Source organism: Phodopus roborovskii, unplaced genomic scaffold (genome assembly GCF_943737965.1).
Source record: "Phodopus roborovskii unplaced genomic scaffold, PHOROB, whole genome shotgun sequence".
Lineage (NCBI taxonomy): Eukaryota > Metazoa > Chordata > Mammalia > Rodentia > Cricetidae > Phodopus > Phodopus roborovskii.
In genome coordinates this window covers 24,692,591-24,713,503 of record NW_026126418.1, presented here as the reverse complement: position 1 = coordinate 24,713,503, position 20,913 = coordinate 24,692,591, and the positions used below count along the sequence as shown (strand labels likewise).

Genomic DNA, 20,913 nt, shown 5'->3' with positions numbered 1-20,913 from the left:
AAGAGTACTGGAGAAAACCTGTCACAAACAAGCGCACAAAGAGGTGGGCAGTTAAGATTTGGGTAATAAATAAAGCCTAGAGTTGGTAGTTTTATGTTCACAGAGAGATGTAGGGAACTTAGGAAGTGATGAGAAGGCAGGCATTGCAATTCAAAGTTTCTTGTGTGTTCAGGAGGGCTGTCTTTGATTTCCAAGGAAGGGAGCATATTAATTTAGCTACTTGAAGTAAGTAAAAAGTAGGAAGAGGACTGAGGGGTGGGTATCAGGAGAGGAACTTGGGAATATTGCCATTTTTTGCTTTGGCTTTAACTGCTTCCCTGTTACATTTGACAAGAACAAGCAGCATGCGGAGTGCATAGGTAACTGACAGCTTTCATAAACACAAAATCAAGTGCCTGAAATGACACATGACAAGCATTGCTACTGCTCCTGTCACTGCTGTGTTCACACATGCACACTGCTTTTAGCTCATCAGCATGAACCTTCACTTACAACTAAATAGATTAAGATTAAATATAGAATAGTACCTTTCATGAAGCAAGATTATTAATTCCATAGTGAGCAAAATGTGAAAATACTAGTTGAAGAACCAAGAATGAATTCTTTGTTGAGGCGACTTCTGGTGTCCAACAATACTTTAAAGATTATTTTTTTTTTGTTATTGTTGTTGGGTTTTTTAATGTTTTGCAATTTTTTTAAATTAGAAACAAATTTTTTACATGTCAATACCAGTTCCCTTACCCTCCCCTCCTCCCCTGGTCTCCCCAACCCCTCTATCCTATCCCCTTTCAGCTCCCCAGAGAGTGAAGCCTTCCATGGGGTATCTTCAAAGTCTGTCAAATCATTTGGAACAGGGCCTAGGCCCTCCCCCATGTGTCTAGGCTGAGAGAGTATCCATTTATGTGGAATGGGCTCCCAAAGTCCATTCATATACTAAGGATAAATACTGATCCACTACCAGAGGCCCCATAGATTGCCCAGGCCTCCTAACACCCACATTCAGGGGGTCTGGGTTGGTCCTATACTGATTTCCCAGCTATTAGTCTGGCATCAATGAGCTCTCTCTTGTTCAGGTTAGCTATTTCTGTGGGTTTCTCCAGGCTGGTCTTGACACCTTTTCTCGTCACTCCTCCCTCTCTGTAACTGGATTCCTGGAGTTTGGCTCAGTGTTAGCTGTGGGTGTCTGCTTCTGCTTCCATTAGCTACTGGATGAAGGCTTTAGGATGGCATATAAGGTAGTCATCAATCTCATTATCAGGGAAGAGCATTTAAGGTAGCCTCTCCACTATTGCTTAGATTGTTAGTTGGGGGTCATCCTTGTAGATCTCTGGATATTTCCCTAGTGCCAGATTTCTCCTTAAACCTATAATGCCTCCCTCTATTATGGTATCTCTTTTCTTGTTCTTCTCTATTCTTTCCCGGACGCAAACTTCCTGATCCATCATGTCCTCTCCCCTTCTTTTCTCCCCCCTCTTTCTCCTGACTTCCCCCCCCCCTGCTCCCAATTTGCTCAGAAGATAAAGATCATTTGTCATTTATCAGAGAAAAGTGAGAAAAGTATGAAGTGTCCTTGATCATATTCCTGCAGAAGGGGCACTTTCTAAGGATAGGGCACATTCCTGGCACACAATCAAAGGATCACTAGGGATTAACAGAAACCTCTGTCCATACATATCTTAGAAGTTCATTCTTCTCACAATCACTTCAACTGTTCTCCCAGCAACAAACCTGAAACATCTGTTAGAATTTGCTTCATGGCATTTCCATAGTAACTTTTCATTTACTGTGATCAATTTCCTTCAGTTTTTGAAGATGTTGGCTGCAACATTTCCTTTAATTAAAATGGTGTCAATCAGTTCTCTTGTTTGCAACAGTATCTGTGCTTTCTATTTTATAATGTCATATTCCTGTTTAGTGATTACACTGACCTCTAGGAGATTATGCAGGAATGGAAGAACACACACCAATTGTTGAAAGAGAGCCATTCTACTCTTCTGACTAGTGACAAGTCACTTTATGCCATTCTTCAGTCTGTCTTTCCTTCTTGTCTTTGATCTTCAGCATTAAAGAGCTGACACAGTATCATTAACTGTTCTGTAGTTTACTTCAGTAATCAGGGTGAAACACTGGCCTGTCCATATTGTCAGGCTTCTGCTGAAGACCATTTCCAAAGCAGCTTTAATCATGGGTGTGTTCCGCATGACTGCATCTTCTGAAAAACATTTGCCGAGTCCAAATATGCAATGTTTGAATTTGACAACAGCTGTTCAAGAAGAAGAGGATATCCAGTCTGAATCTTATCAACAAATTCCTGTCCTTCCATGCATATCAAGATTCCCAACACCTGAGGCCACCGGTGTAACAAAAGCATTTGACATCATCAGTGCAATCCAGAAAATAAAATCTAGCATTCACGGCTTCTTGGGTTGAACTAGATGGCCAAAAGATGACATTTTCATTCAAGTTAAATGTGACTACATACCCAGATCCGAAATGCAACCTATGTTTCTAAAGAATTTCCCAGAAATAGACAGCATCACCTTTCATTTGCAGTTACTGAGCTACCCATCACAGGTAAAACAGGCTACTCTGTCTCCAGGATCTACATAACAGAAGCCAGCCTCTAGCCAACTCTAAAAATGACTGAAAGCCTAGGAGTCATATGTGGTAATTAAGAAATGTGAAATCTCCAGTACTCGTTGCATAGCTACAGGATGTCCTATGAACATTCTCATTCTCATACTGTAAGAGTTGACAGAACACTAAACACCATGTTACATGACAACATGTATTTCCTGGATAGGGACAGTGGATTAAAGAAGTGGTCCATTTATTTGGTGTTACATTATCTAGAATTCCTTGATATTCTACTAAGTATTTTTGCCTCTACTTTATTTCTAAGGCCTTAGTGATAGAATGAAAGACTAACTATATATCACCACGTCTTGATTTCTCAGGAAGTTTACTACTTATGAAATCTGAAGCTTCTAAAGGGTAGTTCCTGCATCCTATAAGTAACTAATCTATCTCACCATGTGAATCTGACCATTCTGTCCTGCTTGAATTTTCCCACTTCAGTATTGGTCTTTGATTTATGTTACCTGTTATAATGACCTAGATACCTGATCTGTGAGCTTTCCCACATCAACTTTGGCCTTTGATCTGTGCTGCCTGGTATGCTGACCCAGTTACCAGTTGTTGGGTGAATGCCCAATGGCCAGCATTAAATATAATAAACTGAATTAACTATCTTGAGAAAATAGTAGGTGTTCAGGTTCCTGTCTATTATATCCTGGTGTGGAACCAAGTCTCTAAAAAGATGAGATTCAGAAAATGCAGGCTAGGCTTCTTGCTATGGGGTTCTGATTGCAAAACACTAGCTCCTCTCTGGCATGAATGAGAAATCTGGATCTAAGCCTTGTGACTGCAGATGATGAATATGTGACCTCAGCCTTTGTGTGTGTGTGTGTGTGTGTGTGTGTGTGTGTGTGTGTGTGTATTTTTCTTATTTTACATATCAATCCCAGTTCCCTCTCCCACCCTTCTTCCCTCCCATGCCCCCCAAACCCTGTCCTATCCCATTCCCCTCCCCACTCCCCACTCCCCACTCCACAGGAAGGGTGATGCCTTCCAGGAGGGATCATCAAAATCTGTCAAGTCATTTGGAGAAGGGACTAGGACCTCCAGCCTGGTCTTGACCCCATTTTCTTATCACTCCTCCCTCTCTGCAGCTGGATTCCAGGAGTTTGGCTCAGTGTTTAGCAGCCTTCTTAGAGGCATGAATTCTTCAAGCAGCCTCTAGTCCTGGTTGATTTCTGTAGAACTCAGCAGATATCTGGATTCAGCATCCACTAGGATGTATCCTACCAGGATGCATCCCAGGCAAGTTAACCACAGACTTTCACCATCCTTTACTCCCTTACATATTTTCAACATATATTTTAAAGACCTATTAATTATGCTTAATTCCTCCATTTACTTTATCTAGTCTTTTTTAAATTTGTTAACATGTTCACATGTAGTTTTTTGCAATTACTACTTTTAGATGTCAACTTGATGAGATTAACAAAGACTTAGAAAGCTGGTGAAGGATTTTGCTGGGATGTTCTTTAAGGATGTTTGCAGGGAGGACTGTTCCCATGAGTCTGATTAAGTGGGTAAAATCCACCTTCTGGTACGATGAGTGCTATCAAATCATTGAGGATCCGGGTAGAATAAACAAAGGAATTTGTCTCTTTCCCTTGTAGAGCTAAGACACAGTCTTCTCCTGCCCATTGACATCACAACTCCTGTAATTAAAGACTTTCACCACTAATTACATCAGGTGTTCAGTCTTAGCTTCCCTGATTCTGAGCCTTTAGGAATTAGATTGAGCCATATACTAACATTCAAGGTCTCCAGCAGTTACTTATGTGTCCTCAAAAATCTCCATAAGGCAATTCCTCTAATAAATATTCTCTCGTTTGTCTGTCTGCCTATCTTTTTGGGTCTGTCTCACTGACAACCTTCATTTATATAATTACCTCTCACACACAAGCTAGGTATATCATATTATCTTATGGCATAGTGCTAGCTCCTTTTGTTTAGCCTGTCTTCACATCTTAGTCTGAAGTGGCTTCCCTTGGGTCTTTAGAAGAAATGTGTCTTTAGAAGAACAGCTTATAGGTTATAGCTGTTCCCTTGTCTATAAAAGTACAATACTTACAATTTATATATGTGCATATTCCTTGGAAGGTTTTGTCCTTGTTTGCCCTTTCTTTTAGGACCATTACATATTTGCATGTGCCCTGAATCTGTTCCAAGTGAAAAAACTACCACCTTCCAGTACTTTAGTCCTGTACATGCTTTTCCTGAGCCTTTCTCTAGAATGTGGTCTGGTCTCTTCAACTGTGATGAAATTGCCATCAAAAACACCAAAGCTCTTTCAACACCATAAAGCCAATGGGGAATTCAAACCATCATTGGTTTGGTAATGAGACCACAATTATATTAACAGGAACCTAACTTATCACCTGTGGAAATGAAACTGGCATAGCCACTCTTAGAACTGTTTACTACTTTCTTTTTAAACTAATTCATGCATTTACCATATAATCAACAATAACAATCCTGAGCATTTATTACAGAGAAATGAAAGTCCATACACACACTTAAACCCATTCTGCAACCTACACAGGAACATTCAGAACAACATTATTGTCATAGTCCTAAACTGGAAACAACTAAGGTGTTACATATAGTAGAAGGCAAGTTAAGCAAACTATGATATGTACATGCTATGGAATGCTGTTTCAAAATGACACACTTGCAAAAATGTGGATCAATTGCAAAGGTTTTCTGATGAGTAAAAGGACATCTTAAAAGGTCACATAGTAGTTTATGTAACACCATCAATGATGATATTGTAAAGATGGAAAAATATTCATTCTTCCAGAGGTGGGGTTGATGAGCCATGTGTTGGACAACCTGTGACTGGAGTTGACCTGAGCCATGGTGGTTCTGTATCATGGATGTAATGGCTACACACATCTACATGAACGGTAAAGGGTACAGAAAGATAGAAGCTCTGAGACAATGTCAGTTTTCTATTTCGATATGGGGTTGTAGTTATGTAAAACACAGCCAAAGGAAAAACAGAGAGGGGCCTCAGGGGAGCTCTTTGTACTATTTCCCCCAAATTTCTCTCAATATATAATATTTTTAAACTTTAAAAAAAATAAAATATTCTTAGTGGCCTGTATCTATTTTAATTGAATTTTAAGTTTAAAACTTATCACATCCTGGAATATAGCTTAGTGAATGAAGTCAGTCTAGACTAAGAAGATCCTGTCCCCCTCAAAAAAAATTATCAAAAACATCTTTTTTTAAAATGTTTACTAAATACAATACCATTTTCCTTTTACAGAGCAAGATTGTTGTTCTCCTTTAATATAAATTCATTCCTTGGGTTCTGTTCCTCTAGAGAACCCTGACTAGCTCAACACATAAAGAACATGTTGAGTTATTTCCAAGCATCAGTCAAATGCTGTCTATAATTAAATATATACTACAGCCAAAGATATATGCTGCTCCTGTGTCCTGGGACTCTCTGATGTTCACAGAGAAGGGTGTGTCTGTAATTAATCTTCCGAATCTAACATCTCCTCCCACCTAGCAGACCAGAACTATTCTTTGACATCTCACACAAAGCGCATGTCATCCTTGAAACTGTGGCTGAAGATTCTGGCTCTGTTTATCACCCAACTGGGAGGGGTAACTCTAAGTACACAGTAAAGCATATCGCAGCAAGCAGGACAGCTGACTTTAGGAGCTGTTCTTGAAGGGTTAGCCTTTGGCTGGCATCCAGAAACTTAGCTGATCAATAGTTCCCTCCCATGTTATAAAATGTTCCTTAAGTGATAAGGCTGGCCCATAGCTCCTGAACTCTGCAGTGTGGTTTGAGCTGAATACCTACTTTCCTCTGGGAGGCCAGGACTTTGCTAACTGCCAAGCAGAGAATGGTTTTGTATCTAGCTCCAATCAAACATCAGGCATTTAGCCTTTGTTACACTACCCAGAACACAGCACAACACAGTACACATTAAAGTATTTTTTTTCTAGAGTGCTGAGCTCTACACCACTTCACTGGGCTAGGACCTAGGGAACTTAAATCTGATCTCCATCAAACTGTGTCCAGACTCCTCTGCCTTTCAGATCTTGTCTTGTATTACTTCCATGTGACAAATATTGAGCATAGCAATGATATTCTTAGTCCTGTGTGTCACTCTAGTGAGTCAACAAACATGGAAGTAGTCAAGAGAATAACCACATAGGGGCTGATCATAAAAGCTACCCAAGATCCATTGCTGCTCTAGCCATCACTTCAGAGTCCCCTTCTCAGTCTTTTGCTCTGTAGAGGATCATCCAGGACCCTTCTCAAAGTCTGCAACATTCTTTTTTTTTTTTTTTTTGCTTTGCTCACTGGGTGTAAATTCAACACTTCTGTCTGCCCCATTTCAAGCAATCTTCAAAAGTCTATGGCCCATTGAGGGTATTCCTTGTCCAACAACCATGATGTAAAATTAAGTTTATAAAGCAATAAATGCTTGGACTGGGGAGATGGCTCAGTCCACAAAGTTTTTGGCACAAAACCTGAGTTCCATTTCCAGAAGCCAGATGTTTTACAAAAAACTCTAGAGGTGTTTTGAACACTTATCCCAGAGCTTGGGAGGTGGAGATAGGATGGTTGCTAAGAAAATCCAAGGTGCCATTGTGCATAAGATGTATAGATATAAGCAAATAATGTGTATATTATATATATATATACTCCAATGTTAATAACTTTTATTAGATTAAGTGCTTAATTACCATATAACACTTTAAATGAAAAAAACTATAGTGTCAAATTATTTGAGATATAAATAAATGCACAAAAGTACTGTTAGTCGTGTCTAACAGTAGAACTATTAATGGAAGGTAGAAAATGTGAAATTGCAAGTTAAAGTAATACACACAATCTTGTAAACTCAGCTAAAATCAACACATGTATTAGATGCTGTATTGGTTACCTTTCTATTACTGTGATAAAACATCATGACTGAGGCAACTTATAGGAGAAAGGGTTTGTCTGGGGCTTACAGTTCCAGAGGATGAGATTCTGTCACTGTCATGGTGAGGATCACAGCAGTGGGCAGACAGGCATGGCAATGATGATGCTGCAGCAACAGCTGAGAGCTTGCTGGAGATGCTGGAAGGTTTTTGAAACCTTAAGCTTGCCCCCAGCAACACACCTCTTCCAACAGGGCCACACCTCCTAATCTTTCCCAATCAGCCACTAAATGGGGACCAAGGTATTCACATGCTCAAGACCTATAGGAGGTATTTCATTCAAATCACCACAAACACATCTCCATTGGTAGGTACTATGGGTAATTCCTACATACTGTCTCTGTCCCACCAGCTCCCAAACAGTGACATGGAGACTTATTATTAATTATAATAAGTTTGGCCTATAGCCTACTGAAATTAATCCATTTATACTAATCTACATTTTGCCTCATGGCTTTTTACCTCTTTTTCATCTTGCACCTCCTGTTTCCTCTTTGTGTCCTCTGCCACATATCTTGTGCCCAGATTCATCTGCCCTTCCTCTATCTTTGCCCAGAAGTCCCACCAATTCTCTCCTGGACATTCAGCTCTTTATCAAATAAATCAGAAGGAGCCTTGGCAAAGGCACATCTTCAGAAAAAAGATTATTCTATTCCACAACAACATGCCTTTGCAAATGAGGTCTTACCTAATAAACCATGTCTTATATCTCCAAGCCAAGCATATATGATACTGTGAAAGAGTCTATGGAAAGAACATCTCATCTGGATTTTTTTAAAATCTATCAAATATATCTATCAAAAATATTTCTGTTAGCTGTGATATTCTTGTACTTCTGATTGAGACTACCTATGTTAGAATCCAAATTCTATCACTACCTGACTACATGATGAGGGCAAGAGACTTAACCTTCTCATTGCTTTGGTTTCCTCCTGTGTAGAATTGGCAGCTGTGCTAGGAGAGCCTGCTCAGCTAGTAAGCTCTCACAGAAGATCTGAGTGTGATTTTTACAAGCTATGTTGAGTGGTTCACAACTGCCTATAATTCCAGCAGCTCCAGGGATATTTGACATCTCTAGTCTCCAAGCTTACATATGCATGTCCTAACATAGATACATATGCATACACATCATAATTAAAAACAAAAAGGGAAATGTTTTTGAAAGGAATTGCCAAAACAGTGCTTGCCTCAGAAGGTTGTTATGATAGTCAAGTGACTTAATGTAGGTAAAGTGCTTTAAGTAGTACCCAAAACATATAAAGGCTATGTAAGTTTTAGTTATAATTGTCATTTCACACAAGAATACAGAAGATATATATACTCAAAATCTTCCTGTGAGATAATGACTCAAAACCCCACCCACTTCTGAAAGTTCAAATACTTTAAAGAATTCTTTCTATTAGACTCACCCATACTTTCCTCTAATCCTCTGGCCACTTCACCCTAAAATTCCTATGTAGACCATATTGTTCATATCACTCATTTGTCATTGATTTTTGCCTTGTGAATGTGCTCTTTACCCAGCCCCAAACAGTAACTTTAGGAACAAAGGGCTACTCTTTCCTCTTTGCACAAACCAAATATTGATTCTTCATTCCACCCTAATGCATGTGTTGAATAGATGCCAAGCTCTCTACTAATGAGGATTGGGGAAAGGAATAAAACCGAATGTCTGATCTCAAAGAATTAGTACAGAAGACTAACCAATAAAATGCTCTTGAAATACATTGTCATTAATGTAATAGTAAAAGATGAAGTGGTCAAACATACTTTGGCAGTATACAGAAAATCTCTTCAGAAGAAACATATACTGGATTATGAAAGCTAGTAGTTCCCCAGAAGGAACTAAAAACTAAAAGGAAGTATCCCTCTTATTATAATGTGTCTCATGCATAAATGATGAAGTTATGATATTGAGATTTGATACTTATACTCAGACAATGAAGGTTTTAGTCCCTCTAAAGTGGATATCCTTGTTTTTAGTTATTAGACATAAATATGTCTCTTCAAATATCTCTCTCTATCATGACTAAATCATTACCAAATCATCTACATTGTTGTTCTTTCATATATATATATATATAATTATGTTGTGTACTTTTACTATATACAATAATTAAATTAATATATTTTATATTATAAAGTAATTGTATTATAATTACTTTAGCTGAATCAATTAACATGTCCATATATAAAATGTCCAATATACAAAGTAAAATTTAAGTTTTATATATATATATATATATATATATATCACTAATTACTATAGCTGAGTCAATTAACATTAACATCTCCATAATTATCATCAGACATAGTTGCTATACGTATATGTATATGAAAACACAAAATCTACTCTCATCAAGTTTAAGGTAAACAATATAATAACTATAGTCAACATTACATTATAGCCCTAGAATATATTCAGCTTATATCTGGGATTTGTTCCTCTTGCCCAATATCTCCTCCTATCATTTATGACTGAGATGCTGGAAACCACTGTTCTTTTTCTTCCCTTCCATTATTTAAGATCCTATAGATAAGTATGACCACACAGCAGAATAATTTCATTCATTATAATGTTTTCATGAATGGCAGAATGTGAGTTCTACCTTTTTATTGAATCTGTTCATTTCTCTTCATCTGCACTGACTCTACCCTAGTCCATGCCATTATTATTTATAACTTGGACCAGTTCATCACTCTCCTCCAGTTGTTCTTGATCAACCACTTCTCTCCTTAAATATACTCTTCATACTGTAGCTAAAATGGTTAGTTTAAAACAAAAATGCCCTGTTTACCAGAGAGATGACACAATGGTCAAGAGCATTTGTTGCTCTTGCAAAGGATCTGGGTTTCACTCCTAGTACCCACATGACAGCTCATTCCAATTCATAATTCCAGTCCCAAAGGTTCTGACCTCTGTGAGTGTCAAATACTCATATGATGTACACACAGACACACGGGCAAAACAAATATACACATAAAATAAAGTAAATAGATATAATTTAAAACATTTTTAAAATAATCTCATCTTAAATAATTCAAATTACTAAAATCCATTAAATGACATGTGTGCAGTAACATAAATCAATGAAGGTGAGACTTGCCTGTATGGAGGATGGGGACAGTTTGTCACTCTATCTTGGGATTCTTTCGGCTTGAAGAAAATGCCATTGTGAGAAGGCAGCCAACATAGCACAGGTTAGACCAGCATGGAGTAAGTAAAGCATCTGTCAGGTACCTGAGCCACTCAGAATGTAATTTTACATGGAAAAAAATCATAGAAAGCATTATAATCAAGTTATCTAAGGTCACACTACCAAAAAATGGAAGAAATAAAAATTTGAGACCATCCAGTTAGATGCAGTGAGAATATAGTGTCAATTGTTATATGTCTATCAAATGTACACAACTTAAACTAATCATGAAGACCCTTCAGTCAATCCAAAACAGAAAGGTGTCTATAAAGGAACTTGCCTATATTCTTTACAAAATCTAGAAAAATATTGGAAAAATATTTCCCATTAAGGGAGTCTAAAACACTACTGTGTTAGATGGGAATAAAACAGCTCTTGACTACATTCATCCCTTATTGATGATTGGAATGACCGGTGTCTGATGTTTGTGGATTAGACAATAATAATCTGTTGACACTAACTTCCTGGTTTTAAAGGCTGTACTTATAACGGAAAGTATCTCATCTATGAAAATAATACACATTAGTTTGGGGGAGATAATGGGAGAAATCAACTTACTCCCAAATTATTGGGGAAAACAAAGTTATTTGTAATATACATTTAATTTTGAGAGCATTTCCAAATTTAAGCAAGGTCATCATTATTATATAATGATAGTTCTTAAACCTCTTCTTCGGCTTCCATTGGGTAAAGGGGCTTTTTAAGCTATTTAAAATGAGCTGCAAAATGTTGGGTGGTCTTGACATACTTATCAGTTTTATTCTGTTGACTCTTTTGACTTGCTGTAGTCTGTGGTCCTTTTTCTTTCAGTATTTTTCTTTCCTAAATACAGATCTTTTTATAAAACTAACCTGCTGAGGTATCCCTCCAATATCCAATTTCTTTACCAGCATGATGTATCACAGAGATGAGAAAAAGTTTTACACATTGCTTTAAATTACTAGCCACATACTGCCTGTCTGATTTCCTAAGCTGGTCCCCTTCGTATCCTCTAGTGGTTGCTAAATGACCTAAAATGCAACTTTGCTTTTCGCCTAAAAGATAAAAGTTTAAATGTATTCGCTATGGCAACAAAACCCTACTATCCAGCTTTTACTTAATTCTTCAGTAATGTGCTTTGCTGTTAAATTTATTCTAAGCAGTTTTGGTTCACAGTGACATAATGATTATCATTACAGACCCCGGAACTAGGTTGCTTAGGTGTGATCCTCATTTTCCTCAAGTTTTAGTTACCCACGCCCTCTTGACTTTGAAATGTGTATAATAATCAGGACTGAGTTAATCCGTGTGTATTTAGGCCAGTTCCTGGTACATGTTAACAGCTGTCACTTCAGGCTGCTTCTAGTATGTCTGCCTTTCTTCCTTACCCTTCCTCTTTTTTCCTTTAACATGTTGGTTTAGCATTAGGCACCACAGTCATAAAATTATTAGCTGACATCTGGTTTACTATCCAAAGACTCATTACCAATTTCTACTTATTTCAAATTACAACCATCAGCTTCAGTCGTTTCCTCTTTCAGGGATTGTATTAAGTGTAGCTACTTCAATGGTCACAATGCTATAACTCCAGAACGCAGTTTCTGTACCCAATCGAGTAAGATGTAAAAGGGAAGAGAAATACTTTGTCAGAATGATTCGAAACCCGAAAATCCTGTAGAATGCTTGCTGATACACAAAATTGTAAATAATTTTATTTCTAGGAAGATTCTTGCTTTTTTTTTGTTTGCAATTATTCTGTCCAGTTCCTTGCAAACGGGGTCAACCAAGGCGAAATCTCCACTTTCGCCTAAATCTGCTTTTTCCGCGTTACCCACCCTTTAACCAAATCTCTAGAGGATTCGCAAGCCGGATCCGTGGACCCGGGTTTCCCCGTTGCCCTGGCAACGGGACCGGAAGGGGCGGGCTCTAAGTTCTTCTTTCCGCCCGAGGCTGCCTTCTGCCGCATAACTGCTGTGGGCCTCTCGGCGGGTTTCTTCCCTATCTCTGGGTAGGAGCCGGAGCCACAGCCACAGTCGTAGCCGCACAGAAAGCCACGTCAACCTAAACCGTCCCTCCCGCCCCGCCGCCGCGATCCTCACCTACTCCCCCCACGCCTTTCCCACAATGCCGCGCGCCAGGCCCCGCCCTGCTGGCGCGACCCGAGCGGCGGTGCTGCTGCTGCGCGCGCTCGCAGCCGGCGTCCGGTCCTGCCGGGTTCCCAGCTCGGCGGCCTGAGGATGGGGCAGTAGCTGAGGTCGCGGAGGTGGGCGCGGGCCGGCTCCACGCCACGCCGGGGTATCGGGGAGGGAGGGCACCGACCGCACCCCACCGCCGCCGCCCATTGTGTCGGGTCCTCGCCTCCCTCACTGCCCCCTCCACCCCACCTCTGCCTACCACCTTCTGCTCGCACTCCTTACTCGGGTTTCTTCTCCCAGGTCCGACCTGTGACCTCGGACGCACACTTGCCAGCCCTGTTTCCTCTGTCTTTCCTCTCTCTGTCCGATCCCGCTCTGGAGAGACGGCAGCATCCTTCATTAACTGCGTCTACATTCAGTCTCCTCACTGGCCCTGGGCTGTTCTGTTACTCCCACCCTGCGGGGGACCACCCTAAGCCAAGGGAAGCCCTATCCCAAATTCCTGATTGAGATTTGTTCTGCATTTGTTTTCCTTCCTGGTAGTTTTAAGTCTGGTTATTTCTTATTTTCTATCAGTATATTTTACAAAGGTGTATTTTTTTTTTTCTTTTTTGTGGGATGAAAGGGAGGGGTTAGAAATGAGGTGAGGCCTGTTCACAGGTAAGGACTTTTTTAGAAACATATTTGGACATAAAAGAATCGAAACTGAGTATGCCTAGGAAAGTTGGATTTTTTTCCCCCCAGAACATTTTAAGATGTATACTGTAAGGTGAAATTCTAGGGTTTTATCCTTCACGGGATTTTTGTTTATTCCAGACAAAATCTTTACAGTGAAATTACACCGATTTGCAACTATTACTCTGTTTTTTATAAACTAATTTCTTCTCCCAGTACAAACACTTTAGAAAACTTGGGGTGGCCTGCTTTGCAAGTTATCCATTTTTATACTGACATTCTTGAATTGTTATGTAAAAGGTACAAACTCCTTGGAAAGGCTTTCCTCTTCCTTTTACTTCCCTCAAAGGCAAGCTCTACAAATGAGATTAGGTTAAAAAGGAAATTGAACAGTTTTTGAGGCATAAAAGGAGCTAAAAGGGAAGAAGTGCTAATTCTTATCCTGATGGTATCACACTAATCAGAGCCTTTCTGTCTAAGCCTGTGTGTGTGCTTCTAGCTAACTACCATTACCCTTTTCCTGCTACCTAGAGTAATTTTACAAATAATGCCCATCTGAATATAGAGGCAAGGGAAAGTCAATGAGGATTGGACTTGGGGCCATTCACAATGTTGTGACCTCAATGGAAATTGTATTGCTGACTGTGTTACTTGGCAGATTATGTTATAGATGCCTAGTTTGGAAAGTGTTTTAACTGCCTGGTTTGCTCTCTTTAGGTTAACATTACTGGCTGTGTTCTGTGATGCTCCATTGGCCCTTGAAGTAATGTGGACAGAAGTTCTCAAATGTATATCTTATAATCACTGGACCCAGCATTGTATCTTAATGCCACTTAAATAAGAACTTGCTTCAGAAAGAGAATGGGAGTCTGGTTAAACAAAGATGACTTTACCAGAGACCTGAAGAGGATCAGTCTCTGTCTTCTGATACTGTATGTGGTTATTGTAGTGGGCACAGATCAGAACTTTTACAGTTTACTTGGAGTATCCAAAACTGCAAGCAGTAGAGAAATAAGACAAGCCTTTAAGAAATTAGCACTGAAGTTACATCCTGATAAAAACCCGGTAGGTAAACTTTCTCTTTACATATCTGGTTATTTTACTATGTCTCAATGTCTATTTTAATTATTTTTAAATAAGCATTTGAAATGCTTAATAATATCAAAAATTATAATATGGCAATTGGATTATGATACAGAAGTAGGAGGAGCACTTACCTAGCATGCATGAGTTTTGGGATTTGACACCCCACTACCTGAAACTAATGATTCACCTGTTAGACTAAAACCAGAAGAAGCAAATTTCAATGATTTTGTCAGTGTCAAATACAGTTACCTCTTCTGTAAACTGATTTCCAACAGAAGTAGTGAAGACATTAACCCCAAGCCATGTCTTTGAAGCAGTGTTCATGTTAACGTGGGTTAAGAATGATAAAGGCAGATCTTCCCTCAGAACTCAAAAGTCTTAACACAAGTGACAGTAGTAGCTAATCACAGCATGGTTTAATTTCCACTATTGTTTTCCACGACTATTAACTTACAAATGAAAACCTGAGACCTCCAAGTGTATTTCTGTTTATAAAGATTTGACTGTGTGCCCAAGAATTTTTAAAATCAAATTTGTTTTGAATTTTATGGTATTTAAATTTTTTCATTATTGTTTTGCTTATCATGAATAAGGACATGTTGGAGATAATTTTGTGGGTAGAAATTTATAAATGAGATTATTTTATCCCAACTACATAAAGCTGAACATTATGCTTAGTTGATTATGTTTCCCAGAGATGTATATTGTACCTAGGGATTTGTTTTGTTGTTGTTTTTCAAGGTTTTTTTTTTTTTTTTTTTTTTTTTTTTTAATTTCCAAGTGTAATTTCCAGAAGCCAGTTCTATGGAACAGTAAAAAAGTAACATTTTTCAGTCCAGTTTTGAATTGTTATACTGCTATTATTTATTATTTAATAAACTGGTCTATTGAAAGATACACTTTATGGATGGGCCTCACATGGGAAAAAGGCATGCATACCTATTTGTCATTGTTACAGAAGAAACACATTTTAAAGTAAAGACATCAAGAGTCCATTTGCTTTTTTTGTTGTTGTTGTTTTTGTTTTTTGTTTTTTTGTTTTTTGTTTTTCCTTAGTGGCATTTTCCGTTTCAGCATTTTTAGGAAGGAATTGCTGATCTTTATCCATTGTTCATCTTATTTGGATACTTTTATACAGTAATGAGAAACGGTTGCCAGAGCTGTGGAACTTTTGAATAGTGCATTCTGATCTCCCTTACTTAGGCTTCTTTTGAAAGCATGCTTCCTTAGAAATACTTCCTGATTTCATCTTGATGATTCAAGTCCTATTGTGCTGCCCTTTTTTGTTTCCTGTTGGTATCTAGTATTCAGATATCTGGGATCAGTTAAATCTGTTTCTGAAGACATTCAGTGTGTATATTTCAAGTAACTTATATCTAATATTTTTTAACAGAATAACCCAAATGCACATGGTGATTTTTTAAAAATAAATAGAGCATATGAAGTACTCAAGGATGAAGATCTACGGAAAAAGTATGACAAGTATGGAGAAAAGGGACTTGAAGATAATCAAGGAGGCCAGTATGAAAGCTGGAGCTACTACCGTTATGATTTCGGTAAGGTGCATGTTACTCGTGAGGTCTGTTCTGTCTCCTCCCTCCCCTGTGCTGAGATTTGAGCCAAAGGCTTTATGCTCTCTACCACCAAGCTGTGTCTCCAGACCTGAAGTTTATTTTTTAATACAAGTAGGGAAGAAAAAAAAAGTTGGTTTTGTTCTGCTGTTTAATTTATACATTTCATATATGTCTTTGATTAACTTTCTCATTTACTCTGAACTTGAGTTGAAAATGTAAGTCAGTTGGTAAAAAGAAATTACTGTACATAAATGAAAGTATATTGGTCAGGATATGCTTAATACTTTTATATATGGTTCCTGTTAACAATGTGTTTCGCATTAGAAGTTAAATATTGAAACCTGTCTCAAAAGAGCATGTTCCAAGAACAGCTAAACTTTCTTTTAAGCGTAATGGTAGAAACACCATCCTCCTCGTGTGGCACCTCTGTTGATCCTGATTTTACATGTTGGCAGGAATAAGCAAGGCAAATAAGAGGAGGAAGAAACACAAAGGAAAGGGGAAGGAGGAAGCAAAGATCACAATTGTATCAGGAGTGTGATCACATAATCAGTGTTTTCTATTGTCACTAGGTAACTTCAAATGCAGGATAAGAACTGGCATGTGCTTTTGCTTTTATATTAGACTAAGGAAAATAGTTCATATTTATTTCTACGGTTTGCTCAAGACCTGATTTTTTTTTTTTGAAATAATAGTTAAATATATTTCCTGCTGATTTTCACCAGCTAGACCTATCTTACTACTTGCATATAAAAGAAAATCTTATTGGAATACATTTCTGCTCATTTGTTAAGTATTATCTATCACTTCTCTAAGACACTAAGGGCAGAGTTGACTACTTATGTTTAAAAACAAAACTAAACAAACCCCACAAAAACTGCATTATAGTGCCCTAAAGGCCCAGATATTTACGTGTTCTGTGTAGAAAAAGTTTGCTCTTTATTGGCACTGTATATCCATTATTAATGTTAATTGGGTGTTTTAGGTAGTAATGAGGAATTTTCTCACATTTAGTTTAAGTACAGTAAGTAAAATTTGTATTCACTACAAAATATGTGCCTCTGTAGATATTATGGTCATGGGATTTTAAGCAATATAACATATTTTAAAGTGGTATCATATAGTAAATATTTAATCTAAATGAGTTCTGTAGTCTTAATAATGTAACACTCAATTTTGTGGTTTTGAAATTGTAGCATGCCATCTTCAGGAGAAGTTAGGTGAAGGGTATGTAAGAATTTGTGCTGTTTTTACATCTTCTAATGAGTTTGTAGTTAATTTCTAAAGTAAAACAAGGGGGTTGGAGAGATGGCTTAGTGGTTAAGAACACTGGCTCTTACAGAGGAACTAGGTTCTAGCACCCACATGGCAGCTCACAACTATGTTCCAGGTGATCCAACACCCTCATACAGACACATGCAGGTAAAACACCAATGAACATGAAATAAAAGTAAATAATTTACTTTTGTTTGCATGTGGAATAAAGGAGGTGATACATCCCGATAGGTTATTAGGAACTTCGCCTACCCTATGATAAGCTTTATCAAGGCATTATCAGTCTTGAAATGAGTCTTCAGTAGTACTAATTACCTTTGGTTTTGGTTTTTCTCTTAATTTGATGTGTATTGTTCAAGTTTGAAATTCAGTATAACTGATTTTTTTTTTTTTTTTTTTTTTTTGCTAAGGAAAGAGTAAAAGAATATTTTATTTGGTGATTTATTTTTTATGAAGAATTAATTTTATGATTTTTATCCACATATTTAAATTAGGTATCTACGATGATGACCCTGAAATCATAACATTAGAAAGAAGAGAATTTGGTAAGTTTCTGGGGTATGACTTTCTGAAAGTAGTCAAAGTAGTACAAATCACGTATCTTAGCCAAAACTCACAGGTCTAAATGTAATCAGAAGTTAGAAATTATGCAGATTTTTTAAAGAAATATGATGTATTTGGTATATTAAACTTTCCAGAGAAACATGTGTTTCAATATAAAAACACCAGTATGAGGCTAGAGCAATTGTTCTCAACCTGTGGGTCATGACCCCTTTGGAGGTTGAACTACACTTTCACAGGGGTCATCTAAATTCATCTGAGTGTCAGATATTTACATTACAATTCATAACAGTAGCAAAATTACAGTAATGAAGTAGCAAGAAAAATGATGTTATGGTTGGGGTCACCACAACATGAGGAAGCATATTAAAGTGTCACAGAGATAGGAAGATTGAGAACTACTAGGCTAGAGAGATGGCTCAATGGTTAAAAAGCACTTTTGCTCTTGAGAAGACCTGATTTCAATTCCCAGCGCACACATTAAGGAATTTGACACTTCTCTGACATCTACAGGCATTGTGTACCCACATGCTACACTTGCAGGTGAAACTATTACACACATAAAATTCTAGAAACACTAATCCTTTGTAGTCAGTACCAGATAAAAATAATATGCAGTTCAGGCTTAGAGTCCTTGCTACGTACTTGCAACAACAGAAAAGGTGCAATTTCACTCTTTTAGGCAAGTGTAGTTATTGTGGAAGCAGATTTCATTTTTTTATGTGAAAATTCCCTACTCCATTCCCATTGAATTTTAGAAGATTAGGAAAATCAGATTAGAATGTTCTAGCTTCACCTTTTGTATAGCTACAATAATTTTCTTCTACTTCATGTATGGGTGGTATGTTTATGTGTGTGCATGTTGCTGGTATTTGGTGTTTGGGTGGGTACATGTGCTCACACACGTACGTATGTGTATGTGCATGCCACTGGAGTTGAACCTAGGGCTTCAAGCAAATACTCTACTTGAAAACAGTAAGTTGTACTAAAAAAAATTCCAGTTTTATTTTCCTATGTTGCAATCACATTTAATTTAGAGAACTAAAAATGCTAATTGCAAAAATAAATAGATATGCTTCTTCTGTGTTATTATAAAAGATATAGCACAGTTACTAGATTTTTTGTTTTTGTGTTTTCGAGATAGGGTTTCTCTGTAACTTTGGAGTCTGTCTTAGAACTAGTTCTGTAGACCAGGCTGACCTTGAACTCACAGATCCACTTGCTCTGCCTCCCGAGTGCTAGGATTAAAGGCGTGCGCCACCACCTCCCAGCCAGTTACTAGATTTTTTTTTTTAAGTAGAATCCCTTTTAAGCAAGGATTTTCTTTTGTTCTCTAACATTTTTTATAGGTGTTTTCTGGTATAAAAGGTAGATAACTATTTAATATAATGAATGCCATTATAAGTTGTATATATGAACACTTCAACATCTTTCCTACAAAAGAAATAGGAGAATTTGTTCTATTGCTATGTAACACTAATAACTATATCACAAACTGCATGTACTAGCTGCATAGCCTTTTCTGTGTGGCTCTTACCCTGACTCATCTGTAAGTGCTTGTGAACATTGCACTTAGAAAACAGAGACTTGCATATAGAATCAGAGGAGCTGAAGCAAACCTGTGACAGGCTGCTCTGTGAGACCACCTAGAATGACTTTACGAAGTTTTGTGTTGCAGATGAGTTTGTATGTTTTCAGACATCACTATGCAGAGAAGGCTTCTTAATTAGGTCAATTAGAACCCCAAATGATAGTTTTAAATTCAGCCATGAATTTAAATGAGACAATTAGAGATAATTCAGAGACTGTTAACTAAAGCTAGCACTGTTCTTCATGAGTAGACTAAGATGATCCTGACACTTTAGTTCAGGAAGTAGAGAGAAGATGACAAATGTGGGCTATAGAGCTAACTTGTATTTGGACAAATGTCACCAGCAGCCTTGCTTGTAAGTTTCTATTGCCATTTTTTTCTATTTGAGTTATTTAACCTTTCTATACATAATTATAGGATCATTTTTAAGTAATGTATATATTCTTAGTGACTTCTGGGGAGAGTCCCCAGCACTCTCAGAGCAGCTCTATTCTGGGGTAGAACAAAATGATGCAGACACTGTATTGTGGTCATGCCCCAGTTCATCTCTACTTGCAGAACCCTTCCTCTCTACCTTAAGTCAGGAAAGAGGAACTCAAAACAGTGCTGCATTTTCTGTACTAATAAAAGCTATTGTACAGATATTAATAGATATTTTGGTTCTGTGATTTTAAAGAAATTTGCACTTTTAAATATATACTTACTCTGTTTTGGGTTACTGAATTATATAAAAGCATTTCATTGTGCTGTTTTACTACACTACTAAAAATACTTTTAGTAGTGTCCTACCCTGTGTCCCCAGCTATATGGAACTATGAGTTTCTGCCCAACCACGACAACATAGAAAAACTTTGTTCTAAAACTGAGTAAATAAGTGAAATGAAATTGTATTTTTAATCTTACTGAGCGAATACTTACTGCAAAGGTTACAAGTGTTTCTGACTCAAGGGTACATACAGCATTAGATATTCCATCTCATGTGTTTATAACTAATTCTGTTTTAGTTTTCATTAACTCTGATGAAGATTTTTCCCTAAATTAACATCAGTTGCTGGTCTAAGCCAATGTGACATTTGTTTAGTCATCTAGATAGTGTTTAACACTTCCCAAACTTTGCTAAAAAATAGCTGATGAACATCCTGTTATGCACTCTTGCCTGCAATGTGTAGATAGCCTGTTTCTCCACAGAACTGCCTTGCCACTGAAATGTATTCCTCAATGTTTCCAGCTAGCCAGTCAGTCAACAAAATAAG

At 37.7% G+C, this 20,913-nt stretch overlaps 1 protein-coding gene and 1 pseudogene across 1 annotated transcript in view; one reads left to right on the top strand and one right to left on the bottom strand.

The window, feature by feature from the left end:
- Nucleotides 1-1,648: 1,648 nt before the first annotated feature.
- LOC127221868 (baculoviral IAP repeat-containing protein 2-like) lies at nucleotides 1,649-12,729 on the bottom strand (annotated as a pseudogene).
- A 130-nt stretch (nucleotides 12,730-12,859) lies between these two features.
- The window catches only part of Dnajc10 (DnaJ heat shock protein family (Hsp40) member C10), a 40,026-nt gene continuing 31,972 nt past the window's right edge, over nucleotides 12,860-20,913 (top strand). Inside the window, exons 1-4 of the mRNA XM_051184386.1 lie at nucleotides 12,860-13,026; nucleotides 14,291-14,638; nucleotides 16,053-16,215; nucleotides 18,003-18,053. Coding sequence (XP_051040343.1) covers nucleotides 14,435-14,638; nucleotides 16,053-16,215; nucleotides 18,003-18,053 — 418 coding nt within the window. The 5' untranslated portion in view covers nucleotides 12,860-13,026; nucleotides 14,291-14,434. The remainder of the gene's footprint in view (nucleotides 13,027-14,290; nucleotides 14,639-16,052; nucleotides 16,216-18,002; nucleotides 18,054-20,913) is intronic.